The sequence below is a fragment of the Hippoglossus stenolepis genome, chromosome 7, assembly GCF_022539355.2.
Source record: "Hippoglossus stenolepis isolate QCI-W04-F060 chromosome 7, HSTE1.2, whole genome shotgun sequence".
Classification (NCBI taxonomy): Eukaryota; Metazoa; Chordata; class Actinopteri; order Pleuronectiformes; family Pleuronectidae; genus Hippoglossus; species Hippoglossus stenolepis.
The window spans coordinates 8,931,297-8,956,708 of NC_061489.1; the positions used below are offsets into that span (position 1 = coordinate 8,931,297).

At 45.7% G+C, this 25,412-nt stretch overlaps 1 protein-coding gene across 1 annotated transcript in view; it reads right to left on the reverse strand.

Moving 5' to 3' along the window:
* The window catches only part of efnb1 (ephrin-B1), a 56,222-nt gene that overhangs the window by 17,435 nt on the left and 13,375 nt on the right, over positions 1–25,412 (reverse strand). Inside the window, exon 2 of the mRNA XM_035161143.2 lies at positions 14,332–14,609. Within this exon, the coding sequence (XP_035017034.1) occupies positions 14,332–14,609 (278 nt within the window). The remainder of the gene's footprint in view (positions 1–14,331; positions 14,610–25,412) is intronic.

Below are 25,412 nucleotides of genomic sequence, written 5' to 3' on the forward strand. Positions count from 1 at the left end.
TGGCACAATAAAGCAAAAATAACCTGGGGAGGGGACTGATCACTTATAACACTATAAGCGGTTGCATATAGTGTTAAAGTTATGAGAAGCAACGACAGCGGCCAAAGTATCCAATATTCATTTCATAACCACACTGCCTGTAAAACTCAAGCCCTCCGCTCCTCTGCTGTTGCTTCGTGTGGAACATTTTTAGGTATTAGCTTTTTATTTCAGCTTTACCAGCTTTTATTTGCTATAATGTATTCTGTTGTGTGGAGAATTTGCCAGTAGCCCACACAGCCCTCCCTAATGACAGAGTAGCTAATTGGCTGTAATGGCTCTTTTCACCGATATCACTGGGCTGAGCTGCAGCCGCAGAAAACCTCAGCAATTTTATAGGAATCATGAGCAGGGGGAGAAACAGAAAACACAGCCTGACGAGGTGGCCTGCAGACTTTTTGTTCCCGCTGACCAGCAGCTGCTGTGTACAACTAAATAAGCACAGGATCAACGGCACCAGAGGAAGAAAGAAGCCTTCAGAGGGTTGGGACTGTTATTTTTCTTTGTTTGCTGTAATTGGTGCTCCCCATCAATTACATGATTATTTTTTAAAAACTGGCACAACCCTAGTGGGCACACACACATTAGCACCCTTGAATACACAATACTAACAGGTGAACAAACATGCCCTGAGAGCTATACACACACACACACAAACAGTTGCCTCCGAACTCCCCCTCGCAGACAGCGCATCATTTGACTAATAGCAGCTGAAATGTTGCGTGTTCAGAGAAATAAGCAGAGGGGAAACTGGGTCAGAGAAAAAACATCACCTTCCTATTGGTCAGAGCTAAAGGTTAGAAGAGATGCAACACATGCTGGAGCGCACACACTCTCATCCACAAGCAGGACAAGCTAAAAGGTTAATATTGTACATGTGGGAGTGGCTGAGTTGAATTGTTTATCTCATTCCTAACCCCCCCAGTGTTTGTGTGCATGTGTGTTTGTGTGTGTACGTTCAGGGCTCGTTTGTGAGCTTATGTGTGTACTACACAATGAGTACACATACACATCCCAGTAAAAAAACAGAGGGGAGTTACACACATTAGCGTTTCATTAATCCTTTCACATGCACCTTCCTTCATACCACAGAAATGTCCGTGCACGCTCTTCCCCCAACTGCCCTCCACATCAGCAATCAGTCAACATGACATCCTCACTTGTTTTCAGTTATTTCTAATAAAATGTTAAACCTGCTTCAAATTGAAAGCACGATATCCTTTGGGCATGCCGCAGAGTTGAGATTGTTCTGGGAAATTCTAGATAAAGAAATTAATCATTTCATTAAATTCTGTATTAACCATCCTTTTATAATGGAGAGAAGTCGGGGAGAATGCCAAAAGAATGGGACAAAGGAGATAATGATCTGGGGAGAATATTAAGACGAACTGCCACGAAATTATACGACTAAGAAAAAATATTTCAAAATATGGAGAACAGATGGATAACATATTCACTAAGGGGGAAAACTGTGGAGAAAAAAAACATTAATCTTTTGTTAATCTTTAACACTAATTAATTAATTACAGCATTAATTAAGCATTTATTCATTTATGTATCGAATTTTCTTTTATCAAATAATGATTAGCTGTTTCTTTGTTTGTTCTTATTACTACAAATTAGCCTGCATAGTGGGTCAGGCCCTTTTCATGAGGTAAACAATTATATATTGTAATTGTGCAGCTGTATTTGTCTTGATGACCTGGATAATATCAGTGTGAGCCTGAGATGTGAAGCTGAGCAACGAGCCAACTTACACGATTTGTGTCAACTTTTTGGCTCGTGGTCCCTGAAAATGAAACTCAGTCCACTTCTGACCCCTAACCTCAAATTATAAGAAATTTTTCTGTGACTGATTTCACTTCATGAGGCTCATAGAGGTTAAATGACGCATTATTAATATGAAAAAAATAAGAAAAGAAAAAAAGTTATTCCCTTTCCCTTTAATTATTCTGTGACTCCTCAGATGTTTGAGTCTTTGTACTTTTTCCATTTTTTGGTACTTTATTTTTGTCGAATCCTATTTTTCCACCCAATTCAAAACAAACTGAGTGTTCTGGGCTTTTTCTTTCTCGTTGTAATAAAACTTAGAAAATTACAGGTTGTCAGAAGAGAAAAACAGAGAGAAGAGCTTTGATTATCCCACGATTGTGTCCATAAAAAAACTGTCTTTGTATTAAAGCTTTTGTAAACCCCAGTAGTTTTTCTCTACAACATCAGGAACATCAGTATTAGTGGGTGGTATTGGTATTGTCAGGTTACGCATGTGTAATCAGCTGACAGACGCCCTCAGAGGGTCGCTCGGTGAGTTTGTTTCTCAGCAGGAGACTCATTGACGTTCTCGTCTTGGTTCATTTGCACTGATAATCACATGAGGTGAACCATGGTTCACTCGCTAAATCCCCAACAGATGATAAAACTGATCCTCTCTGTCCTCTCTCTGGCCTCTTCTATAGTTGATGTGGGACTCTGGACTCCGCAGAGGAGTCGCCCTGCTCGATCTAAACCTCCACGAGCCACAAATCAGCCTGATAAAAAGAAGCGCTGGGATGGATCGGAATGCGGTGGGAGATAGAAGTGACATGTCAAAGGCCACGAGGCTCCAAAAAAATATAGACGGACTAAAGAGCTAATCTGTGAGCTAACTCCCCCTGAAGGGAAACCAGAGCCGAAGCCCTGGAACAAGTTAACGCACATGAACCGCCGAGGCCAAAATATCCTAAGAGAACTCGCCGCTCGTACTGGTGCGTGTAAAAAAAATGTGCTTGCAGGGACTGTGTGTGTGCGTGCATTTATTGAAATGTGTTTCGTTGTGTGTGTGTGTGTGTGTGTGTGTGTGTGTGTGTGTGTGTGTGTGTGTGTGTGTGTCAGTGTGCGAGGCTCTTCTGTATGTGCGTGGGGCTCCTACACTGTGTCCATTCATCCTCTGCGGAGAGAGGGAGCTTCATTTTCACTGACCTTTTCAAACTGGCCTCCAGAAGAGCGTTATGACAACCGAGCCAGGCCCGTGTTCCGCAGCACAATAACACACATCAAAGATGGGAAACAAACAAACAAACAGACCTCTCACCACAGGCTCGGCACTTGGAAGCTCAAATATCGTAATGCCAAACAAAGCCAATGAGGTATTCAAAGTACAGCCACTTTTCCACTGGTCACAAAACCCCCACCCACAAACACAGTAACTAAATACAATCGGCACTCACTCCCAGGTCAAATGACTCTGCAGCAGACACAAGTTTTTATCCGCACTGATGGAAGCATGAAAACTCGGGGTGAACATGCTCATTTCTTTTTCATCTCTGTTTTGGCTCGATGCTGAGAATGGACCTTTTCTGGCCGGACATCACGACGCACAGCGAACATCAGCGTAAATAGCAATGAACGTGTGTTTTTTACATCTTGGGAACAACGTGCAACAGCGATTTTTTGGTCTTCGTATCGTGCAAGATGCAACACTGGCAAGAAGCCAGGGTTTTTGTGACTGTCAATCATCCATTTTTTAGCAGGTTTACCTCCATTTAAAAACCTGCGCAGACCCAATAGTTGATCTCTACGAGTACACTGCAGGCGTTAAGGCTCAGAGGAAAAATCTGCATTCGGGCTAATGAAACTTTGGAAAGAAATGGAAAGATGTCGAGCTACCACTAACTGATTTTGACATGCAGATAATTTTTGGGAATAACTTACTCATTGTTGAGTCTGCGAGATGCCAGACAATAATGAAAAATGGCTATCACACTCTCCCAGGGCTCACAGTGATGTTTTCCAAAATGTCTTAGCACCGGTAAATGTATTTAATTCACAGTGATAAAAAACAGAGGGAAGCAGCAAATCCTCACTTTTTGAGAGGCTGGAATGACTCAATGTTTAGGATTTTTTTTCTTGCTTGAAATCTGCCCCGAACAAATAGATGACAAAACATTTCAGCACCAGAGAGATTACAAGTCAGCGACATGGACAGGGAGAGAGAGAGAGAGAGAGAGAGAGAGAGAGAGAGAGATGTGAGAGACGGAGCAGGAGACAGAGACTGTACTTGTCATAGAGGAGAGAGTCGATGTCGGCCCATCTGTTGTCCGCAAAAAACAAAATCTGCAAGAGAGACGGAACAAAGGAAGAGATAGAGAGCAAGTAGGGGGAGAGAGAGAGGACAGTGCACAGGTGTGTGTCCCTGTGTCCGTGCACTTGTGTGTGTGTGTGTGTGATTGTGAATATGTGTGAGCATGTGTGGCTAAAACCCTGAGGGAATACTCTGTACCTGCTAACATAGGGGCGACTAAACAAAGCTGACTGCAGCCAACATGGGACTCAAGTCAGTGCGACAACGCACACACACTGAGAGACACATGGTTACTCAGGGACAGACAGATATATAATAGATGGAAGGGTTTGATGCAGCTGATGTGTAAAGCGCCAGAGCTTCGAGCGCAGCCCCAAACCACAGCGGAGGCTCCTCCAGCTCCGAGGCCGCGGCTGCAACACAAGAAGCAGGAAAAGAGACACATTCTTCCTCCCTTCCCCTGTTATTCGCCAAAACCCCAATCAGAGAGCACAGCAGACCACAGAGAAAATGCTGCTGATTACATCCTAATACACACAAAGCCAGCAAGCTGACGCACATGACAAACACGCACGCACGCACACACACACACACACACACACACGCGCACACACACACGCGCACACACACACGCACACACACCACGCACACGCACACACACACACACACACACACACACACACACACACACACACACACACACACTGATTACATCCTCTCTGGTGCTCCTCTCTCCTCATCCCCGGTATCGGTTACGCGGTAAAGCCACGCTGATCGAGGATCAGAGTGTTTTGGTGCAGGGCGGTGAAAGAGTTCGGGAGCTTAACCTCTAGTCCAGGAGCCGGGAGAGAGACTGAGGCTCCGGACCCCCCCTCACCCAGCACAAATAAACAGCTACAACACAAAAATGTCTGGCAGACTCGAAACAATTTCCTGAAGGATCCGTCACTGTGCAGGAGAGAGGAGGCAGAGGAGGGCGAGGTCTAAGAAGGAGTGTAAATAGGTGGAATGGCAAGGGCGGAAGGAGAGAGGGATTAAGTCGAGGAAGGAAAAAGGGGAGAGAGGGACGTGAGGAGAGGAAGAAATTGCGGGTTTGCAACGGTGACGAAAAAATTGTTCCATCGCCATCGCCAGAATGATCAGCTCGCGGCGGCGGCGCAGCCTGAAGTCAAACACAACACGTACACATTTGAAGACCTGAAGTGTCAGTCAGCATCCATCACGCTGCACATGCACAAACTCACACACATTCATACCCATGGAACTGCTGCCTGAAAGAATGGTGTGCTCTGCTAAGCTAGTTCTCTTCAATGCGCATTAACAAATGCACAAAGCATATAGCATCTTCTATTACGCAGGCAGAGAGGAGGAGGACTGACGTTTGCAGACGCATCCCCTGTTTTTTTGTGTGCATCTATTTGCATGCTAGTGTGAGCTTATAAGTATATATATATATTTGAATTTGCTTATGTGGCTTTGTGCTTATTTATGCCTGTGTATTTGTGCGCACACACGCCTCTTGTGTGTTTGTCTGCTCCTGTTACTGTGTTTGTGAGCCTGTGGTCGAGCTGGAATGGAACACAGACATTTTGCCACCGAGCTGAATTCACAGAAACGGGCTTGGTCCCGGCCTGCTGTGCAGTATTTAGACTCTGTATTTATGCGTCGGACGACCACAGCAATCTCTATCACCGCCTTGTGATTCATGTTTGTTTGCTTTGCTCGGCACCGATTCGATCCCATCAAGAAGCTCCTTTTTCCTCCCTCGCTCCCCCAAAACCTTTCCCGCAGAAATGTTCACGCCATCCCTGGTCAGGGTTTCATCAGCCGCCCCTCATCGTAGCTGACCAAGCATGCAGTGGTTTCCATAGCGAGGATGCGACATTAAAACTAACAGCCTCTATAATTATACATCCATATTTCTCCGATGAGTTTGTGTAAACAGGCCCGGGCTCCAGCTCGGGGAGGCGGACTTCTTGGCAGACCCGGGCTGAGGGTGCCACTGAATGGTTGTCGGAAAACAAAGCCATTTCAGAGTGTGCCTTGGAAAAGAGAAACCACTGTTCTAGGGATGGTGGAGAGGGAGAGCGAGCTCCGTCTGACAGACAGAGAGCTGTGATTTGAGCTTAGCTGTTGGCCGGAGAAGAAAGACACTGAGAATATGTGTTGTTGGCAAAGCAGAGGGCAAACAACCTCAGACATCTCCGATGGAAAGGGAAATATGCGTTTCTGGAGTGTTTTAGATTATGGGCTGTCATTGTTTTATCCTGCACTTATGTTTTTTATATACAGCGATGCACCATTGTCCGATACAATCTGCCTCATGGACAATGATGCTCATCTTCTGGTGTCCTACATTTACTTTTCCTCGTCACTGTGAACTCTTACTCCAAACATGCATCTTTCCAGCTCATCTTAAGATGTCTCCTCTTCTTCTGCCTGCAGCTATTTTCGGGCTGCAAAACCACAGAGACGTTTTCTGCATAGCAGATGGAACAAAAAAAAAAAGCTACTTTCAACAATTGAAAATTGCTCACAGAGAACAGAGTCATTCAGCAAATGAGTTTGCATTAGCTGCGAGGAGCAAAAACAGAAATCAACAGTGTTGTTGTTTCGCAGAGTTTGCTCTGTGGTCTCCCGCGGTCTGTGTGTTGAGAGGACAGGCTATCAGTTAACAAACATGACTGGAACACAGGCTTCCCACAGCACCTAAACACACACACACACACACACACACACACACACACACACACACACACACACACACACACACACACACACACACACACACACACACACACACACACACACACACACACACACACACACACACACACACACACACACACACACACACACACACAAACAACTTCCAAATGTGGGAGAGCAGAATAATGGAAGAAGAAAAGGATGGTTTGAGGAGTGGGAGAAAGGGATGACACAGACGAGGAGAGGGATCGAGGGAGGACTTGCACGCAGGATAAAATATTCTAATAAGATAAGTATGGAGCGCAGCCGAGGAAGGATGAGTGTCTGCGTTTGGAGATGCACGGCGTGGACTAATTGAGATGAATAAATGAATATATCAGCTTCATCTCAGCAGCGGCGGGGGTTCAGCCGTAACCAATGGTTACCATTCACTTGTGCGGCCACGTGAACAGCCCTCCCTCTACAAGAAAATCCTCATGTCCTCCCCGCACCACCACCACCTTCCACCCCCACTCCAAACAAACTCCTCTGTAATAAACGAAAGGCAATAACCAGCGACAATAACGCTGTGCCTGCTAACCCTCTCCGAATGAAATATCCAGAGGAGGAAGCAGCAGAGGCAGCCTGGATAGATTTGCAAAGCAAGCACAAAGTCATATATTACTATGGCACTCTAATAAACACTGGGCCATATTCACTCACAGTGGGGGGGGAGTGGAGGGAGGGTGGGGGGGTTAAATCTCCTTATCCCCGGCCGTGCTGCTGCTTCACCGGGGCTAACCCAACCTGTTAGCAGGGTTTACTTTGAAAATGAAATCCGTTAAGGCTCCGCGATTAGCCTCTTAAAAGTCCAAATGGTAACATCAATGACAGCTACTCTGAGTTAGTCCTCAGCAAACTTCAAAAGTCTTTAGTTTTAGTTTGTAAAACCCGAAATATACGGGGACTAAAGTAAGTAAAGTGGTTTATAGAACCATTTAAAGGTGTGGACAACAACTTCTACAGTCATGGGAGTGAAATGATGAAACGCATCTTTTAGGTTTCTTTATCCCATAATGTAAACGGACAGATTTTTAGGCAGGATGGATTGAAATGTGTGCAACAATGATTCATCATTGGTTCAGGTTGTGTAAATGTTATTTTTAAAGCAATAAAACAAGGTGTCTTCCGTTCTTTACTAATGACAAGCAACACAAGGGGAAGTCCATAATTGATGCACAAGGAAAATCCTGCACAGTGTTTCTGGCTTGTAATTAAAATGTTTCGGTGTGATTTTAAAGAGGGGGAGGTTACCTCATGTGAGCAGTTGTCATTTCTTGAAGAAAAAAAAAAAAATCATTTAATTGCCAGTTAGAAATGTGCGAGTTATTAACAGCACTGTAATCTGACAATCAAAATGCCTTTGTCTTTTTTTCAAATGTGCCGAATGTGTCAAATGCAATTGTGGTCGTTTTATGTTAACTCTTAAAACACTTCTATTTCCTGATCAGGTTACTGTTATGGTGTTTGAATCGAGCTACAAGAACTGCCCGTGTTTGTATTTATTTGACAGCTTTTACTTATTTGTGTGTTTTCATGTTCTCGAGCTCGTTGGCATTAATACCGTCGGTACTTGCGTGGGAGCACGTGTGCACATATGCTGTCAGTGTTTACGTCCTCGCAAATGTAGGGCAGCGGAGGATCTTGTGATCTGCCACAGCCGGGCCAGGGATTTCAAACTTGACCTTCGATTCTCCCAAGGTCAAAACAAGAGAAGAAGAAGAAGACGAAGTAGATAGCGCAGGATGCATATTAGCCAATGACGGAGGATTCCTTAGGACTGAGGGGCGTATAATGTGTAGGATGTTAGAGGAAAAAACAACAGATACAAAAGAAGAGCCCACGCTAAGGAGTGTGAACGTCAGTGATATGCAACATGGCTCCTAACCTTAATCCTGTCAGGTGTAAGCGGCACAAACATCATCCCACAGTGTCAAATGCGATTTGTCAAATTCATTCCTGGCTATTATTTTTCATAGATTGGGTTTAGCGCACGTGTTTCAATGAGTATGGAAATAAATAGATCTTTTCCATTCCAAATTTATCCTGGAATATTAAAGTGCTTATCAGTCACTCTGTGTTTTCAGGCAAAAAAAAAAGTGCAGAAAGTTTCACAGGATTTACCTGCAAAGTCAAAGAAACGACAGCAGCGAGAATGAAAACAACTTGGCTCGGTCGCTGCGAGCAGGGGGCGTTATGCATTTCACCGAGGCAATCTTCCTGGAGGTGAGATAGCGTGTGCTCGGCTGCAGCATGTTGTATTCTGGTGGGGAAGTCGATGTGTGTCAGAGTCCACGATGGTACACTGAGATGGAGAGTGACAGCTGTCGGGAAGGATCAGGCTTACCCTGCCCGCTACGCAGGAAATCAAGGGGGAAGAGGAGTGCACAGCGACAGGCTGCCTCTGCTTACTGCCTCATGGCCTTACCCTTATATAGAACAGAGACTCACCGGCTCGGCTAACCACCGAAAACCTATCACCGAGCAGCCATGGAGCATTATTTCAACGCGGGGTAAATGAAAGAGAAAATGGAGGGACTTTTTTAGGGCTCTGCTGCAGACAAAGACTGTCTGTATATACATGTATGTGAGTGCCCCTTCTTTCCCACTCTGTTGCTCATTTTCTCCATTATATTTCCTTTTGCCTTAAAAGGCTCCTGTCTAAAATCACTCCTCTCCTGCCACTAACCCCCTAAACACAGCGCGGCTATTTTCTTCACAAACAGCTCATTTTGTATCCTGTGTTTAGACAACGCTATGAAATACAACCAGTTTGTCTGCTCATACACAGAAGGGCGGTAACATGTATGTATATATACATGTGTGTGTGTGTGTGTGTGTGTGTGTGTGTGTGTGTGTGTGTGTGTGTGCACATAGGGGGTTGGGGGTGATGACGGACAGCACAACCTGGTGCTGGCTCTGGGATTTAGATCAGTGCACTGCAGGGTTATCATTACTGACCCCCTGCTGTGTTTCTGTGACCCCTTACCCATGAGTTTTGACCTTTAACCCCGTCCCCTCCCCATGACTCCTGTCAAGAGTCGGGCCGGGATGGACGGGACCGAGTGGACGGGGGTCCCCTGCGGTGACACCAAGGCACGGGACACATAAACACACACACACACCATTTGTTGCTTACTTTACCCCACACCTTTTGCTGCTTATTCTACCCCTTGGAAAGAGCTAAAGTTAGGTGGGGGATGGGGATGATTGACAAACGGAGCCGCGTAGTCCGAGCGGAGACCGGGGGTGGACGAGAAAAAGGCGGCTGGAAGATTCAGTGGAATGTCCACTCCCTATGCATCTTCTTCTCGTCTCACAACGGTGTCTGCCACGTTCGGCCGTTAATCAGGTCAGATAAGCCGGGTCTTTATAGGCCGAGGAGATTTACACCGCTCTGCTGGCCGACTGGACCACATCCCCAACAGAGACGGTGGGATAACACACTCACATCTTCTAGGCGGGGATAAGCTGGCCTAAAGGGCCTCAACACACACAATCACATATATATATATATACACACACACACACACATGAGGACTCTATTGGACAGGAAAATAGGTGCTTGCTGCCCCCCTCCTGAAAAAACACACACATTCAGCATCCACACATGGCCATTATCTAAATGATAGATGAAGTGTGTCGCGGTGTGTGCGCACAGGCTGCAGTGGCATAAATAAAGCAAGCTCTTCCTGTTGCAAAGGACAACAACATTAACATAATACCAAGACAAATACTGCACGCGATTACTGCTGACGCGAGGAACGTTACAGTATACGAGCCTAATAATGATCCACAATCAGGCCGGATCCTGCACGACCAGCTCCCTTCCCTGTGAAGGATTTACGAGCGGCTCTCTTATGAGTTCACAGTCACAGAAATGATATGTAGTCCGTGTTAAGTGTTTCTAGCACTTGCACAATACTCCCCTCAGCAAGAATATTGTAATTCAGCGGAGACACAAAGGGAGTGTTGTACAAAAAGCAAAATCAAGGTAAAGTTGATGCTTTACGCTTTTGGTGCTGGATCCCACTGTTGTAAAGACGCATTCCCACGTGCGTGTCATCGGAGTCAGATAAAATATTTATGATGTAATCAGGAGACAATATGTGGAGCAGCCCCGCTAACAGCCGGCGAGGAGAAAGTTTGAGCAGACGCCAAAATTGCCCAAGGTGTTTTCTAAATACATGTGGGTGTAATAAAGTTCAAAGAAATATAAGTCCATATGATATCTTGCCACAGGAGCCCCCTCTCCAAAAAAAACCTGTTGCTCGATAACATCACCGGCTTCATGCTTCCCTGCATTTATGGCTTTGAGGGAGAGTTTGCAAATATCGATTGAACTGCCGCAGATCAAAAGAAAAACATATATGAGATTTAATTTGCCGTGCACTTTTCCTTCACTGGGAGATGATATATATATATAAAGAAGCTACCTTTTCATTTTTATTTAAAGATAGGAGAGATGTAACTTTATATCCTCCGAAGCATGGAAGGAAGCAGTAAATCCATAAGACATTCCACGTGTTGAGGTTAATATATTAAGAGTTTTATGTCTCTTCTACCAAATTGAAAGGTTAATCGTGTCACAGTTTTACAATATTATTTATTAGGCTTCATAAGAGTAGACTGGTGGTGGTTTTTTCCAACTGGCCTGCAGCGACGCTATTGATTTCTCGCTGTGCCAGCAGTTCTTAAAGAACGGCTGGTTGCATTATAATTTAGACATTACATCTCAATCAACTCTGATCATTTCATTGATTCAGAGAGGAATCAATTACGGATGCAGTGGAGCCCCCCAGCTGAGAGGACATCCTCAGGCCGGATCGACCACAACATATGGTACGATTTTAGAAAAACTTCTCATGTCGATCCAGGACTTTGGTTTTGGTGATTTCATGGGATTTGTTGACAATTATAAAAAACTACAGATTGTCATTAGCTTTATTTTTGACTGCAAAACACACCAGTGGATTCAGCTCAGTGAACAATAATGACATGTCATTAAAGGGATTGTGATGACCAAAAGTATTGGTATAAAGTGTTTTGCATGCATCAATACACAGTTTTAAAGGTCTTTCTAAACCTATTATCTAATAAAAGGGATATTTTCTAAAACTTTGTTCACTCTGTTAATTTGTTTCATGAGCACGTTTGAGTTCTCGTAGGTCCATCGTCTTACATATACCAGTGAAAATTTGGTTGTTGTCTTTAAAGTTTGGTTGTGTCTTTATTGTGATACAATAAATATGTATGAAAAGCAGAAAAGCAGAAAAGTCTAAAGACTAATAACAGCATCTTGGTTGTGAGTTTGTAATGGAAAATTCCACTGATCAATGTCTTACTACTGTTTTGACTGTTTTCTGTGCACTTAGCTGATGCAACCTCAAAGTTCCACCACCTGTTGATCTTTATTTGTGCAACTGTGTGCTGGTTTTGATTCCTCTTTCTGTAACAGTGATGCCAGACAGCAGACGGTCCTGTCTGCTTTCTGTTTTGTTTCCCATTTTATCACATTGTATAAAAACCTTCCTTTTTAACTTCTCATGGTTGCACTCTGAGCCATGTTGCTGGCTGTGTAACCCTCTGCAGAGCTAATAATTAAAACTCTAAGGCAACTCCGGTCTGAGAAACTCATTATTTCAAATCTCATGATAAATTTCCACGACAAGTTTCTTTAACTATAATTTGCAGGTGTTTTGAAAGAAGCTGGCAAAAAACAAATGAACAATCTTGTACGCTGAGAGAAAACTGACGGCACACACCTTTGTTTGGTTCAGACCTTTGGACTTTCAGTTTAGTCCAAACCAAATAAACAGGTGTGAAAGGTGCGTTGGACCTCGGACCAAAATTCCGTGTCGCCACAAAGGTGGAGTTTTGGACCAATATCAGGAAGGTGAGTCAGCATTACACAATAGAAGAATAAAAAGAAGCGGAAGCAGCTCACGGGATTGTTTGTAGGCTTCACCTTCAACAATGTAATGTCTAAATGAAGGAAGACGTTAATTTTTATGATATTAATAACATAATGATGGTACAGTGGCAATAATGTTTACAAAGTGAACCGATTCATTTATGTTCTCCATCCAAACAGAAAGACTGTTCTTTATGCACTTACTGCAAAAAGTTAAGAAACACTAAAACTAACCAGATCAAATGCAAACAATGTAACAGAGATAAGAAGCTTGGTTTGGACAATGGAGTCTGCTTGTGTCGCACCACCCTGTTTCTAATGAATGAATTGGATGTGGAGGACGTCACGCCTATTCTGATGCTGGTAAGACTATAATTAGACAATTACAGTAGTTTAGAGTAAATGCTTATGTCATGCTGATTGTAATCTCTAAATATTTCAAAACTTCAAATCACATGCAACGTCTTGTTTCGGGTGTGGGCAGTGAACATCTGCAATCAGATGCGGGAAGTTGACTTTGAAGCCTGGAATGCTTCTCTGTCCCCCAGAGGCCTTACCTCTTATTTTTCCAGTGAGTCAGTTTTGACACACATTATTTATCACCAGTTGAAGATCTGTGGTTAAATATGTCTTTGATTTTCTGAAGGGTTTAAATTTTAATTTTATTGACTGTAGCCCACAGACTTCCTCAAGTCGTCAGCCTGGCACAGGACTATGCCAAGATCCAGACAAAGAAGCAGGAGGGTTAGCAGCCAGCTCCACCGTGCTCTGACCACAATAGGTGGCGCTAAAAGTTGTTCTGAGAGTAGTGCAGGGCTTGTGGGAGCTTCCTCCTCGCCTTCTCCTCAACATACTTTACCAGCAGCTCAGCAAGCTGTGAGTAATGTTAACCCAGTAGAATTATATTAACCCCTAACCCCTCTGTCCCCGTGTTCCTCGTATGGTGTGCTGCCTTCTTACCTAATCTAACTCCTAACCCTAATCCTTTACTCTCAAACATGTTAACAAAAAGTACAGCGTAAAAATGTAATACTTCAGTGAAGTACCTCGAAATTGTACAATCCCTGAATAAATATACTGAAAAGGATGATATTTTTCTACCAAACATGCTTCAAAGTCATCTACACCGCCGTCAGCCATTATCACCATTATCACCGTCGTCGGCATCTCCTACGTGTATGGCACCTCTTTTTCATCCTGAGATGTTTATATTCTTTTTATTCGGTATTCTCACATGAGAATTTCTGGGAAATATCCACAGTTCAGTGCAAGTCTGAAAGCAGCAATCAAGTGTGCAGTGTGCATTGCCAATTTCTTTTCACTGACAGAGAACAAAGACAAAACTTCTGCGTTTAACATCTAACCCAACTCGGCCATAACCAAGGCACGTCTTGTTTATGACCCACTCGTTGCTATGGAAATAAGAGATTACTTGGAAACTCCCAGGTGTGAGTGTGTGTAACTGAGTGTGAAGCAGAGATTCATATTCAGATTGCTCAGTCAGGTTCCTCTGGTAAAATGAAGGTTAAAAAGCCTAAACATCAGCAATTAATCATGTTTTTTAACTTACAGGTGATGTAGTAGTTCACGTTCTTCTTGAACTCCAGACCCATGTAGTTGGGGCTGAACTCCTGGAATTTGATGGTGAACTTGATGTCCTTCTCGGGCTTGTTGCAGTTGACCAGGACGTTGGGATCGAGGACTGTACTGCAGCTCTCTGCCTGCTCCCTCTTCACCAGGTACAGCTTGTAGAACTCATACTCTCTGCCCTGGTCCGCCTTGGGACAGATGATGTCCAGCTTGTCCCCGATGTCTGGGTAGATCACCAGACCCTTTCCAATCACAAACCTGGGGGATGAGAGAAAGGCGACAAATTGTTACTCACACGTTATAAAGTCTGGAAAAAGCAGCCACATAATTCAATAATAGTTTATGCCGTCTTAATACTTTGAGCTACAGGAGTTATGGGTTTAGATTTGTCTGGCTTGGGCTTTTAGCAGAGCGTAGTTAATTTGGCCCCACAAAATCTCTACATGCAACAGCTTGACATTGTTCAGTGTTACTCAACAGAGCGGCACACAAATCCTCTAAAAGTTCCCTTTCATACTTGGAGCCGAATCAAAGCATACCAAAAGTTTGCGAGGAGGGAAACAAGATGGCCAAACACAAAATGGCCGCCACAGGAGCGGCTACAGATAGGATTACGTCCAAAGAATGCAGCGGATTCTTTTTTCATATTTTTCGGAGGTCCATATAAGACCCCGCAGCTTGGACGCAATATCTGGGCTGCCTCTACTTCAGAGGTGCGCAGGGGTCAGTGGGGAGGTTAAGGCTTCCTGGTTCATCTTCCCTCTGCCATGATCATCCACCGGAGGATTAAGATAATCCATCTGGCCTTACTGTACCTCTCCACCTCGCTCTCTGCTGCCAACTCAATCAGATCAGCTCTTGTTCTCTTTTATTCACAAAAGGTGGGGGGGGGGAACAGGAGGGGACCCAGTGTGCGTGTGTAAGTGTGTGTGAAGAGAGGGGGCGGCGGTGCACTGAGAGCTTGCAGTGTGTTTGGGCAGTGGTGTGTATGTTTATGCCAGCCCGCCATGTGTGTGTGTGTGTGTGTGTGTGTGTGTGTGTGTGTGTGTGTGTGTGTGTGTGTGTGTGTGTGTGTGTGTGTGTGTGTGTGTGTGTGTGTGTGTTTGCTACTCGGTCAGCAAAATAGGCTGAGGTTGCGGTCTGATGGGGGGCTGAGGGTCGGGTGGGGGGCAGACGGGCTGAATCATTGTTCTGGACTTGTTGAGGCTTAAAATGTCAACATGGTTCAGCTCTGCTGTCCCAGTTAGCCAAGCATTAACCCAGACAGCCGGACTGACCACGGGTGTGCTTATGTACGTGTGTGTATTTGTGTGTGTGTGTGTGTATGTGTGTGTTGTGGTTGCAGACAGCGAGCACAGCAGCGGGGCTATCTGCTAGATCTGCCCATGCCAGCGGATTTAAGCAGGATTTAGAAGCGCGCAATGCATTTGTTGTTCTTTCTGATCCCTCACGTTTTAACAAGACATCAGGGGCAGGGTCTCTCTCTCTGTCCCTCTCTCTCTGCCTCCCCCGTCTCTTTCTCTTTCTCTCTGAGAGCAATCTCACCTTATCTACGGCCTCTCATTTCATCATCACACACATCATTTCACCACTAAATAACTCACTCCTCAGACTGCGGCTGGGGAAGGGAAGACCGTGATGCCCCCTGAGAGAGACTGATAGAGGAGTGTGTGAGTGTGTGTGAGGGGGCTGCTTATGATCGCCATCCCTCCTGCTCTGATGTTAAACACTGGCAAACGGCCATCCATTGTGGGAATAAAATGATCATTTAAAAAGTCCCATTTTCTGAAGGAATACCCCCCCATGAAAATGAACATGATTGGATTAAGGCCTTTTCAACATTCATGGGCATTCCTCTCGGACAGGGGGCATCACCAAATAAATTACTTCATTCACTAAAGAGATAAATGCAAAATGAAATTTGCAAAACAGTCACAATCCTGTCCGCCGCCCTCCCGCCGCCATCCTCTGAATATGATGTCATGAAAGCATGTGCTCTCGTATGAAGCTTTGGAAGCGGGTGAAACGTTATTTCCCCAGCTATTGTCTGATGCTCGCGGGGATGAGCCGGGGGCCGGGGGGGGGTAGGCTGCGCTAATTCAAGGGCCGATAAGAGCAAGAATGTGGGGTATCCTTTGTCCTACCTCTACCGACATTTTTGCCAGTTTTCAGCGACAACACTCGCCGTGGGCTCACATGTGTGTCTGTACAAGCTCAGCGTACCTACTTTTTGATCTGTATGTGTGTGTGTGTGTGTGTGGGTGTGTGTGTGTGTGTGTCTATGAAGACATGGACACAATCAGCCTCTAATTGGATCTACAAGATGCATCAGTGAGGCATAAACAAGTTTCCATGGCAACATTCGGCTTTGTTGCTGACCACCCCCCCTCCTCCCTCTTCCCACCTTCTCACTATTCCTCCCTCTACCCCCCCAATCTCAGCCCCTCTATTTCTAGCCCGAAATCTCATTCCCTCTTGCTTTATCCTTCCCTCTCATTCACCTCCTCAACATTTCCCTCATTCTGTTTTTTCCTCTTATCCCCCCACCACCTCCCCTTCATCACCCTCCACCTCACTCTCCCCCCACACTCTACACACACAAAAACACCTTGAGAAACAAGTGTGGAAGACCAGACGTGCATCAAAATTAAACCTCTATTTGTTTCACGCAACAAGTAGGTGTTTTCTATTTTCTGCTCCTTTGTCGGGAAATTGTCTGCAACTTTTTTCCCACTGAAATAATCCATTTCAAATTTGAACAAAGAGCCTCACAAACCCACTTCCCAGTTTTACATCCCATTTATTTGATTATCAAAGCGAGCCGCCACAGTTTAGATGAATAATTAAGATTCCCAAAATCTTAATATCTTAATATCCCTGAAGGATTTAATCACAATCCGGCCCCCTGTCATTGATTCAATTTTCCGAGCAGGCCTCCTATTTGGCGGTTAGATAGCTATCCTAAGTGAATTCTCTGCTTCTGTTTCCCAGCCTTTGTTAACTGTCTGCTATAATGAGGCTCTGGCTGCTGTGGAGGTCTGGAAGCGCCATCGCAGATGGGAAAGAAGCAACATAAAAGAAATAGGGCAGCAATTAGTGTTTAGCCCAGTTTAAAAGCCCTACACTTGGCAAGCTGCGGCCCAGCTCCAGTCCAGGATGCGAAACTAAACTGGTGGGCTGGGACTTTGTCTCCCGTTTGTCTCTCTGTTGGCTTAATCAGCACCACTCCGGTGCTACACACAGCCACGCAATGGAGAGGAGGAGACGAGTGACTGAAGATTATTGTACTTTTGAGGAGGTCGAAAAGGGAAAAGGGGGGAAAAGGGAGGTTGAATTGCATCTTTCATTCAAGTTGTCTGGAGACTTTTTAAAACCTGTTGATGAAAGAAGTTTGAGAGCACAGAGGAAGAGCCGAGCAGATACAAACGATGTTTCTGGGAAATGACCCCGAACACGAGGGACCCTTTATCCCCCTCATGTCAAACGAGGTGGATCTGCCCGGACCAAACAAAATAAAGAGAATCATTTTCAAAACAACCAAATGAGGTTGGTTTTTGTTTCATCTGGACCGCTCCACATCGCGCTCAATCCTGTAAAGAGCTTACACAAACAGACCTAACGCTGCAGCCCAGCAGAGTGGGAACAGAAAACAACGGAGTGGAGGAAAAGCGAGGCGAGAGGAGAGCCGCCCCCCCCTCCTCTTTCTTTTTACATTCCACTGGTGAATATGAGCACATGATCTCACATATGCTACACTCGCCCCCCCACCACCTCCCATACACACACACGGATGTGAGAGCACATAAAAGCACTGTGGGGTGCATCCTGGACCTTCCCAGCCCAACTTCCCAGCCGCCCCTATTCAAGCGCCGTGCCCTCACCGACTTTCATATAAAACGCCGCCTACACTAAGGCCCACTCAAAGCCCCTTACAGAGCCTCAAACCGGCCCTTCCCCCCAGTGCTCTCCACCCCCGTCCAGTCAACTCAGGCCTCTGCCCCGAGCACTGCACTGGCAGGCAGCCTCGACCGCTGAATAGATGGACCCGAGGCACAGGAACTGCCAGAGAAAGAGGCAAGAGGCGGCTCATATCAACAGAATGGTGTCAAATTGATTTGTTCTTCCTGAGTGGCAGCATGAACATTCCATACATATCAATTAAAATCAATTATCCTCTACTGCGTATACTGGGAAATCCATCTTGACCAGGGAAACCACCCTGATCTAGGTACCACTAGTTTCTGTCTCTTTTCTGAAGCCAAACTGATCTTTCTCTATTTCTGTCTCTTGCCGTTAAAGCACATGACTGCGCCTTGCAAAAACCAACACACATTCACACACAATCATCACCACAATAGACTCTCTATTCCCCTCGCTATCAGCAAGATAATTATCACACCAGGAAAAGGGTTCCCTCACCGATTATGATTCCTCTCTTAGATTATCCTCAAAATCAGCGTGGCTGCTTCCCTCCTGTTATTACAGATGCCACTTTCCATACGGACGCCATATTCACAGCCATCTCAATCAATATTCTATAGGCTTACACTTCAGACAGATTTTATGGCCTCTCATGGAACATTACAGTAATTCTCCCACATGACGGGAGTTAAACTTAAGTCTGTAAAGAACACAAAGCTGTGTTATGCAGAGTATTGCCGCTGAGCTCTTGTGCAATTTATATATGTATAGCTGTGGGGATTTAAAGCTTCGCTTGCCTGAGGCGGTCTATGTTGTGTGTAATCACAGGCTACAAACACATCCGGCTCTCATTCAAGTCAATCAATATTAAATAATCGTCCGCAAGCAGTGACTGTTTCGGCCCTAAACTGCTTTCAGATCCATCAAGATAGAGACTGCACGCTCGCTCGGGCCTCACAATGGAAACATTCAAACGGCGGCTTCTGAAATGGCTCCGTTCTTGATATGTGGTTAAGAACCACTGAATGCAGTTGACACAGTGTGATCATTTCATACCCGGGGGGAAAGAGAAGACATGTATCATCAAACTGTCAGTGTGTTTGTAATGCTCCAGAGAAATTTGCCACATCTATAATGCTGTCGATCAATGCGAAGCGTCAGCAGTATATCACCAGCAGATCTGGAACCGGTCTCCCTCTAGTGTTTGAAGCGTTGCAGCGGGAAGGTGACCTGGTCACACGTGTGCGCTCGTCGCCAGCGGCTCGGCCCCAGTGCTTGTATACAGAGGTGGCTTCTGTCAGGCAGGGGGCAGATGTTCTTAGGAAGTCCTGACTATAAACTCACATGCATAAACACACGCCCCAGAGTGTACACACACCGATTTCCTCACAGTAAACAAGTTGCCTCAATGCCCGTGCAGGCCACACACACACAAACACGGGAAGAGGCACACGCACAAACACAGGGATCCTGAAATTAAGCAAAACAAGGCCCATCTGGCTCCAGAACTGTTTAGCAAAGCAGAAAGGATTTGACCCTTATTATAGAAAAGCAGGACGAACTCGCCAACGGGTTAGTGGTATTGGATAAACTATAAACTCACTCCAAGTTTCATTTAAACTCCAGTAGACCAGACTTGGCAACGTCGACTTGCTGAAAAGCAGAAAAGCTCGGTATTTTCCCCCTCCGGGCTGTCCCCATTAGAGCGACATAAATGAAGATGTCAGAGGCAAAAAAGACAGACAGAATATCCTGAATTCCACCCTGCAGAGAACTGCTTTTGTACGTGTGAACACAGACACCCTCTCTCTCTCACACACAGACAAACACACACTAGCTTCAGTTAGCTCAGTCAACAGGCTGGCATGCACAGCAAATGAGATTCAGTGTGACTCATAGCACAGGGCGAGTTTCAACACACACACACACACACACACACGAGCCCGGCTGACACACACCTCTCATGTTCACCAAACAGGCTCAGTATGCTTGCCCTCGATCACTGTCACATGAGGGGTTAGCATCGCACCATCGGCGGCCATAATGAGCTAACAAGATGACACCCAGATGGCCCTGCCACAAGGAGGACAGAAGTGGACGTTGTTGCTCGACGAACAAGCTGAGGGGGACTGTCGAGCGAGAGGAGTGTCAGAAGTCATTAGGGAGGAGAAAGAGCATAATCTGTTTCTTCTTATGGCCTCTGTGGTTTCCGTCAATGCAGAGCCCATCCCTCTCTAAGAGCAGGGGAGTTAAGCGAGCGCGGGTGTATGCGGTCGTGATTGAACGTCATCCACGGTATCACTGACAGCGGGAGAAGGCCCAGACTGTTGCTCTCTGCGTCTCCACTTATTCATCCTGGAGCCCAGGGACTGAGCTCTTCCAGCTGGCGGGTAAAAGAGGAGAAGAAGAGAGGGGAGGGAGAGAGGAGAGGAGAGGAGAGGAGGAGAGGAGAGGAGAGGAGAGAGAGAGGAGATCTGGATAAGACAGGAGAGCTTGGGTCCGTTTCAGCTCGAGTTTAGCCTCATTCTGGTGTTGATCTGTGACCCAAACACACACAAGCCTCCTTCCTCCTTGCCTAATTCCTACCCTGGCCATGACACAACACACACACACACATGCACAAACACTCACACACAGCCAGCTGCCTCCCATCACCGAGGAGCAGCCACAGATGGGCTCTGCATGCTCCGTAAAGATCTCTCCACAGGCCCAGTCTACATTCGCTGCCAAACCCGCCTGGCCCGAGCCCACTGTATGTGTGAGCGAGTTTGTGTGACTGTGTGTGTAGATATATACGTGTGCCCATACATGCCTGAGTGGGTGTGTGTTAGTGGGCCAGACACCCAGAGCTGGTGTGTGTGTGTGTGTGTGTGTGTGTGTGTGTGTGTGTGTGTGTGTGTGTGTGTGTGTGTGTGTGTGCGTTGGTCGGGAAGCTGGACAGTCCTTGAGAGAGGAATCCCCCCCGGGACTTGGAGCTGCAGAGGCGAGAGTCCAGATCTGGACCAGGATGCAAGGTTGTAATCAGTGCCGAGCAGAGCAGGAGGCGAGCGAACGCAGGAGAAACCTCCCAGATGAACAATAGCGTGTCTCACACTCACCCGATTGTGTTTCACTCCCACTTGGGGGAGCGAAGACGAAACTAGAGAGAAAAAGAATCATAACCATTATCAAACCCACGCAGCTTGCCCGTGTTGTTAACCAGCGGCCATTTGCTGCTGTCTATCTCCAACCGTATTGATAAGCCCTCAGAAAGCATTCCACAGACAAAACACGGCCCATTAACGTCGCTACTCAATAAGCACATCACACTGTGCGAATAAACACGCACAAGCATGCACGCTTACAACACACACTCGCACAACTCCATGTTGTAGACAATTGAGTCGGGCTTAGATAGAGCCAGTCATGGTTAAATTCAATTTTTAACAATTGGCCTCCTATCTCCGTGTGGTTCAAATTTAGTCGGGGGATCCCAGTTTTACGCTGAATAATGAAGCAAAGGGAAAAGCTTATTGAGGAGGAGGGACAGGCTACGGCTTGTGGCTTAAGTTTGCTTAATTTTTCTAACTGGTGCTCAACGACTCAAACCTTCTATTTGGCCCCGCATGACAGTAATTTGGTGCTGACACATCTGGGGATCAAATCAGCGAAGACGTCTCCCAAACAAACCTGACACCCATTACTAATGAGGCCGGTTTTGATGGAATGATTTGACTTGGTGGGGAAATATGTTTATTTGCGTTCTTTCCCAAGTTCTCAAAAATTTATATCGCTCTCATATCTGTGAGGCTCCAAAAAATTGGAGCTAGAGCCAGCAGCTTGTTAGCTGAACATAAACACTGGAAACAAGGGTAAACAGGCTCCACCGGTGGGTAACAGAATACGCCTGCGAGCGCTGCCTGCAACACCACAACGTGGAATTTCGAGCACGTTGAACAAATGAGGTATAGCTTATTAATTAGTAGATTTAGAGGTGCTAGAGCTAGCTGCTTCACCTGTTTCCAGTTTTTGAGCTAAGCTAACTGTGGCTTTAGTGTGCAGACATGAGACTTATGGCAATCTTCTCATCCAGCACTTGGCAAGAAAGCCGATACAGACATTTCCTTGAAGGGATATTTATTCTTTGCCTGCCCCCTGCCTTCCAAGAGAGCAGAAAAAGATTTGGTTTTCTTCTCTTCTCAGAATATAGAAATAACCTGCTGAATTTTATGGCCACACTTTTTACGATCAAAGGGGGCCTGAATCGATATTTTATGAGTCTGTGTGTTGTTAACAGGTGTTAATGTGACACAGCTACAGAAAGTCTGGAGCACTGGAGAGAAACCAAAAGGCTTCCTTGGAGAACAAAGGGAAGACAACGGCGCACAGAAAAGCAAATCAATCAATCTCAGTCAGAATACGTCTGGCTTTGACAGCGCAGCTCTGAATCCAGAAGTAAAAAAGATAGCATGCAGCAAAGTTCAAAATACTTCCATTGTTCATATGTCAGTGTGAGAGACATTTGCAAGGGAGAGGGAGGGAAAATACAAACACAATATTTATCTTGCGTCGCCTTCCCTCCTGACTCACTATTTTTTAATGTATTCCTGTTATTGTGAGGAGCGCCATATAGGAGATGGATGGGTAGACGAGTCCGGTAGGTGATATGTGTCTGCTACAGGCCCAGCGCAGTCGCTCACACACCCCCTGTCTCCAGTCTAAAGCGACGGCAATAATTCAGTCACCAACAAACAGCGCAGGGCTTTTTTTTTGTGGCATTTCAATTGTCGGTGGTTGGTGGTTTTTCTTCTGCATTGTTCTTGAAACTGCTTCCCTGGGAAACTGGGAAAGTCAAACAGCTGACGAGATGTCACCCCATGAACTCTCTCCTCGGTTTCACACACTCACAAACAGCCACGTTGGCGATCTGACACACACTCTCCCTCTCAACCATTCTTTTTTTTGTCTCTCCACACACACAATCTCTCATCAATTGCTCGTCAAGCTCAACGGCACACACAGCGCTGTCCAAACAAGTGGGCTGCTGCTGCCGCTGCCGCTGCTGCTCCTCCAGTCCCACAAGCATCGACTGTTGCCTTTCAAGACCGGTGACTCTTGATCATATCATGTCAGACATGTGAGTCTTTATGGCGGCTGCAGGCCCTTTCTCTCTTTCGCTCACAAGTCACGGTGAGAGCTCCCAGTAAATCTAAGGGATTTCCGTCAAGTGCGAACACATTCCTCTTAAATTAGTTATTCATTTGGCCTACAGCGGCCGGGGCTTGAGAGAACGTGTGTGGTGCAATAAAACGTAGCTTTAAACAGTCATTTCCCCCTGTAGCTCACTGTGCATGCCCGTACCTGGGCCTCACATATGCCTGTTGTGACTGGTCATGCAGTGCTATATGGGGAGCATGTATGACCTGAGGAATTATCCTGTGCTCGAGCAGGGACATATGCATGAGCGCACAAACACACTCACACAGACACACAAATTCTTGCATGTGCATGTACATTATATATACACACACACATTCTTCACAAGCCAACAGTAGCGAAACAAGAGAAGATAGGCCTCTCTGTGTGCGACTGACAGAGTGAATTACACGGTGAGCTAAAACACTAGTTTCCTGTCTCGCACAACAGCACTGGATGGCTTTCAGATGGATTTCGCTGAATCCTGTACAAACACAGAGTCAATATCAGGGTAATGGCCAATCGCCGAGGAAGAACAATTCACAAGTAATTTGCGGAGAAAATGTGTTTGGGGCACTTTGCACCACAGTCTGTCGCCCAGCCACAACACAGGCATGCTGCCAACAGGCTTCTTATTTTTGTGAGGCTCGAGGACAGCAATGCATGCTGAATATTCCTCTTAAATATGTGCCGGGGCTCGATATTCCTCATCACACACAGGGGAAAAAAAAGGAATTCCGCTGATGAAAAGCTGATAATTCTGTCTCTAACGATTCAGGGAGCCATGAAATCAATGACAAATTTGTGTTATGAGCAAACGTACAAGACATTTTAATCCTTCAGCACTTTGCCTCTGATATTTATGTCTGTCGCCAGCACTTTCATTATCATAAAGCGTCTTTAATATTTCTCAGCTGTGTGAGAGGAGCGCCACACTACAGATGATTGAGTGCACTAGATTTAGTGGCTCTCTCTTCGTCTCTCCTTCTCCAGCTGTGTCCACGTACTTCAGGAGCGACACACACGACAAAGTCGACCGGGAGAGAGGGGGACACAGACAGAAGAGGAAGAAGAGAGGGAGCAAGGGGGAGGAAGCACTGCGCAAGCACTGAGGACATGGTGCCAACCAGAGAGGCCCACCGTGCCTCGGTCCCATCTCTCCAGCTGAGGGCTTTGATTCGCCTGATTGTCTCCAATATTGAGACACACAATAAACACAACACTTGGCGTCCATTTGCAATTCTAATCAGGCCCTCTCGACTGGCCTGGACAACCCAGCTACAGCCCTCTGGGATATCACTCATCTGACTGCAAAATAATGACACAATCATCGCCATGGCTACGCTCCTACTGCAGCGCCCATGAGCGGCAGCACATAGAGGATATTAATACACAGGAGTCCTGGGAGGACTAAATGAATTAGCCAGGAGATTAGTTAGATACCAGGTTAATGAATGTGCCATGCAGGCAACTTCTGCCGTCTAGCATTTGGGGAAGGTTCACACACACACACACACACACACACACACACACACACACACACACACACACACAGAAATCCTTAGTGGCAAACAGGCGAGCCAGCAGCAGGTCCACACCTGCTTCTGCAGGGCATGCTGCAACAGGATTTCAATAAACTATCTTCTTTCAACATGAAATCGGGGCTACGTAAACTCAGGTCGATTATCTCACGATAAGACAGCGAGTTGCAGACTTCAGCACTATCTGATTTAGACATGCTGTAAAGTCACGATAAACCAGCACGCAGGCTGTGACTGTTATCCACCATAAAAGTCTGTGTTTATCTCCAACTATGTGAAATGTTTTTTTCTGGATGTTAAGGATGTAAATCAATGCAGTTTAAGAAGTTTAAGATATGCAAAAAAAAAAGATATAGAGGGTTTTATCTTTTACAAACTGTCCCAAAATCATGCATCTGTGAGTTTTAAAAGCCCATCTGTTGGC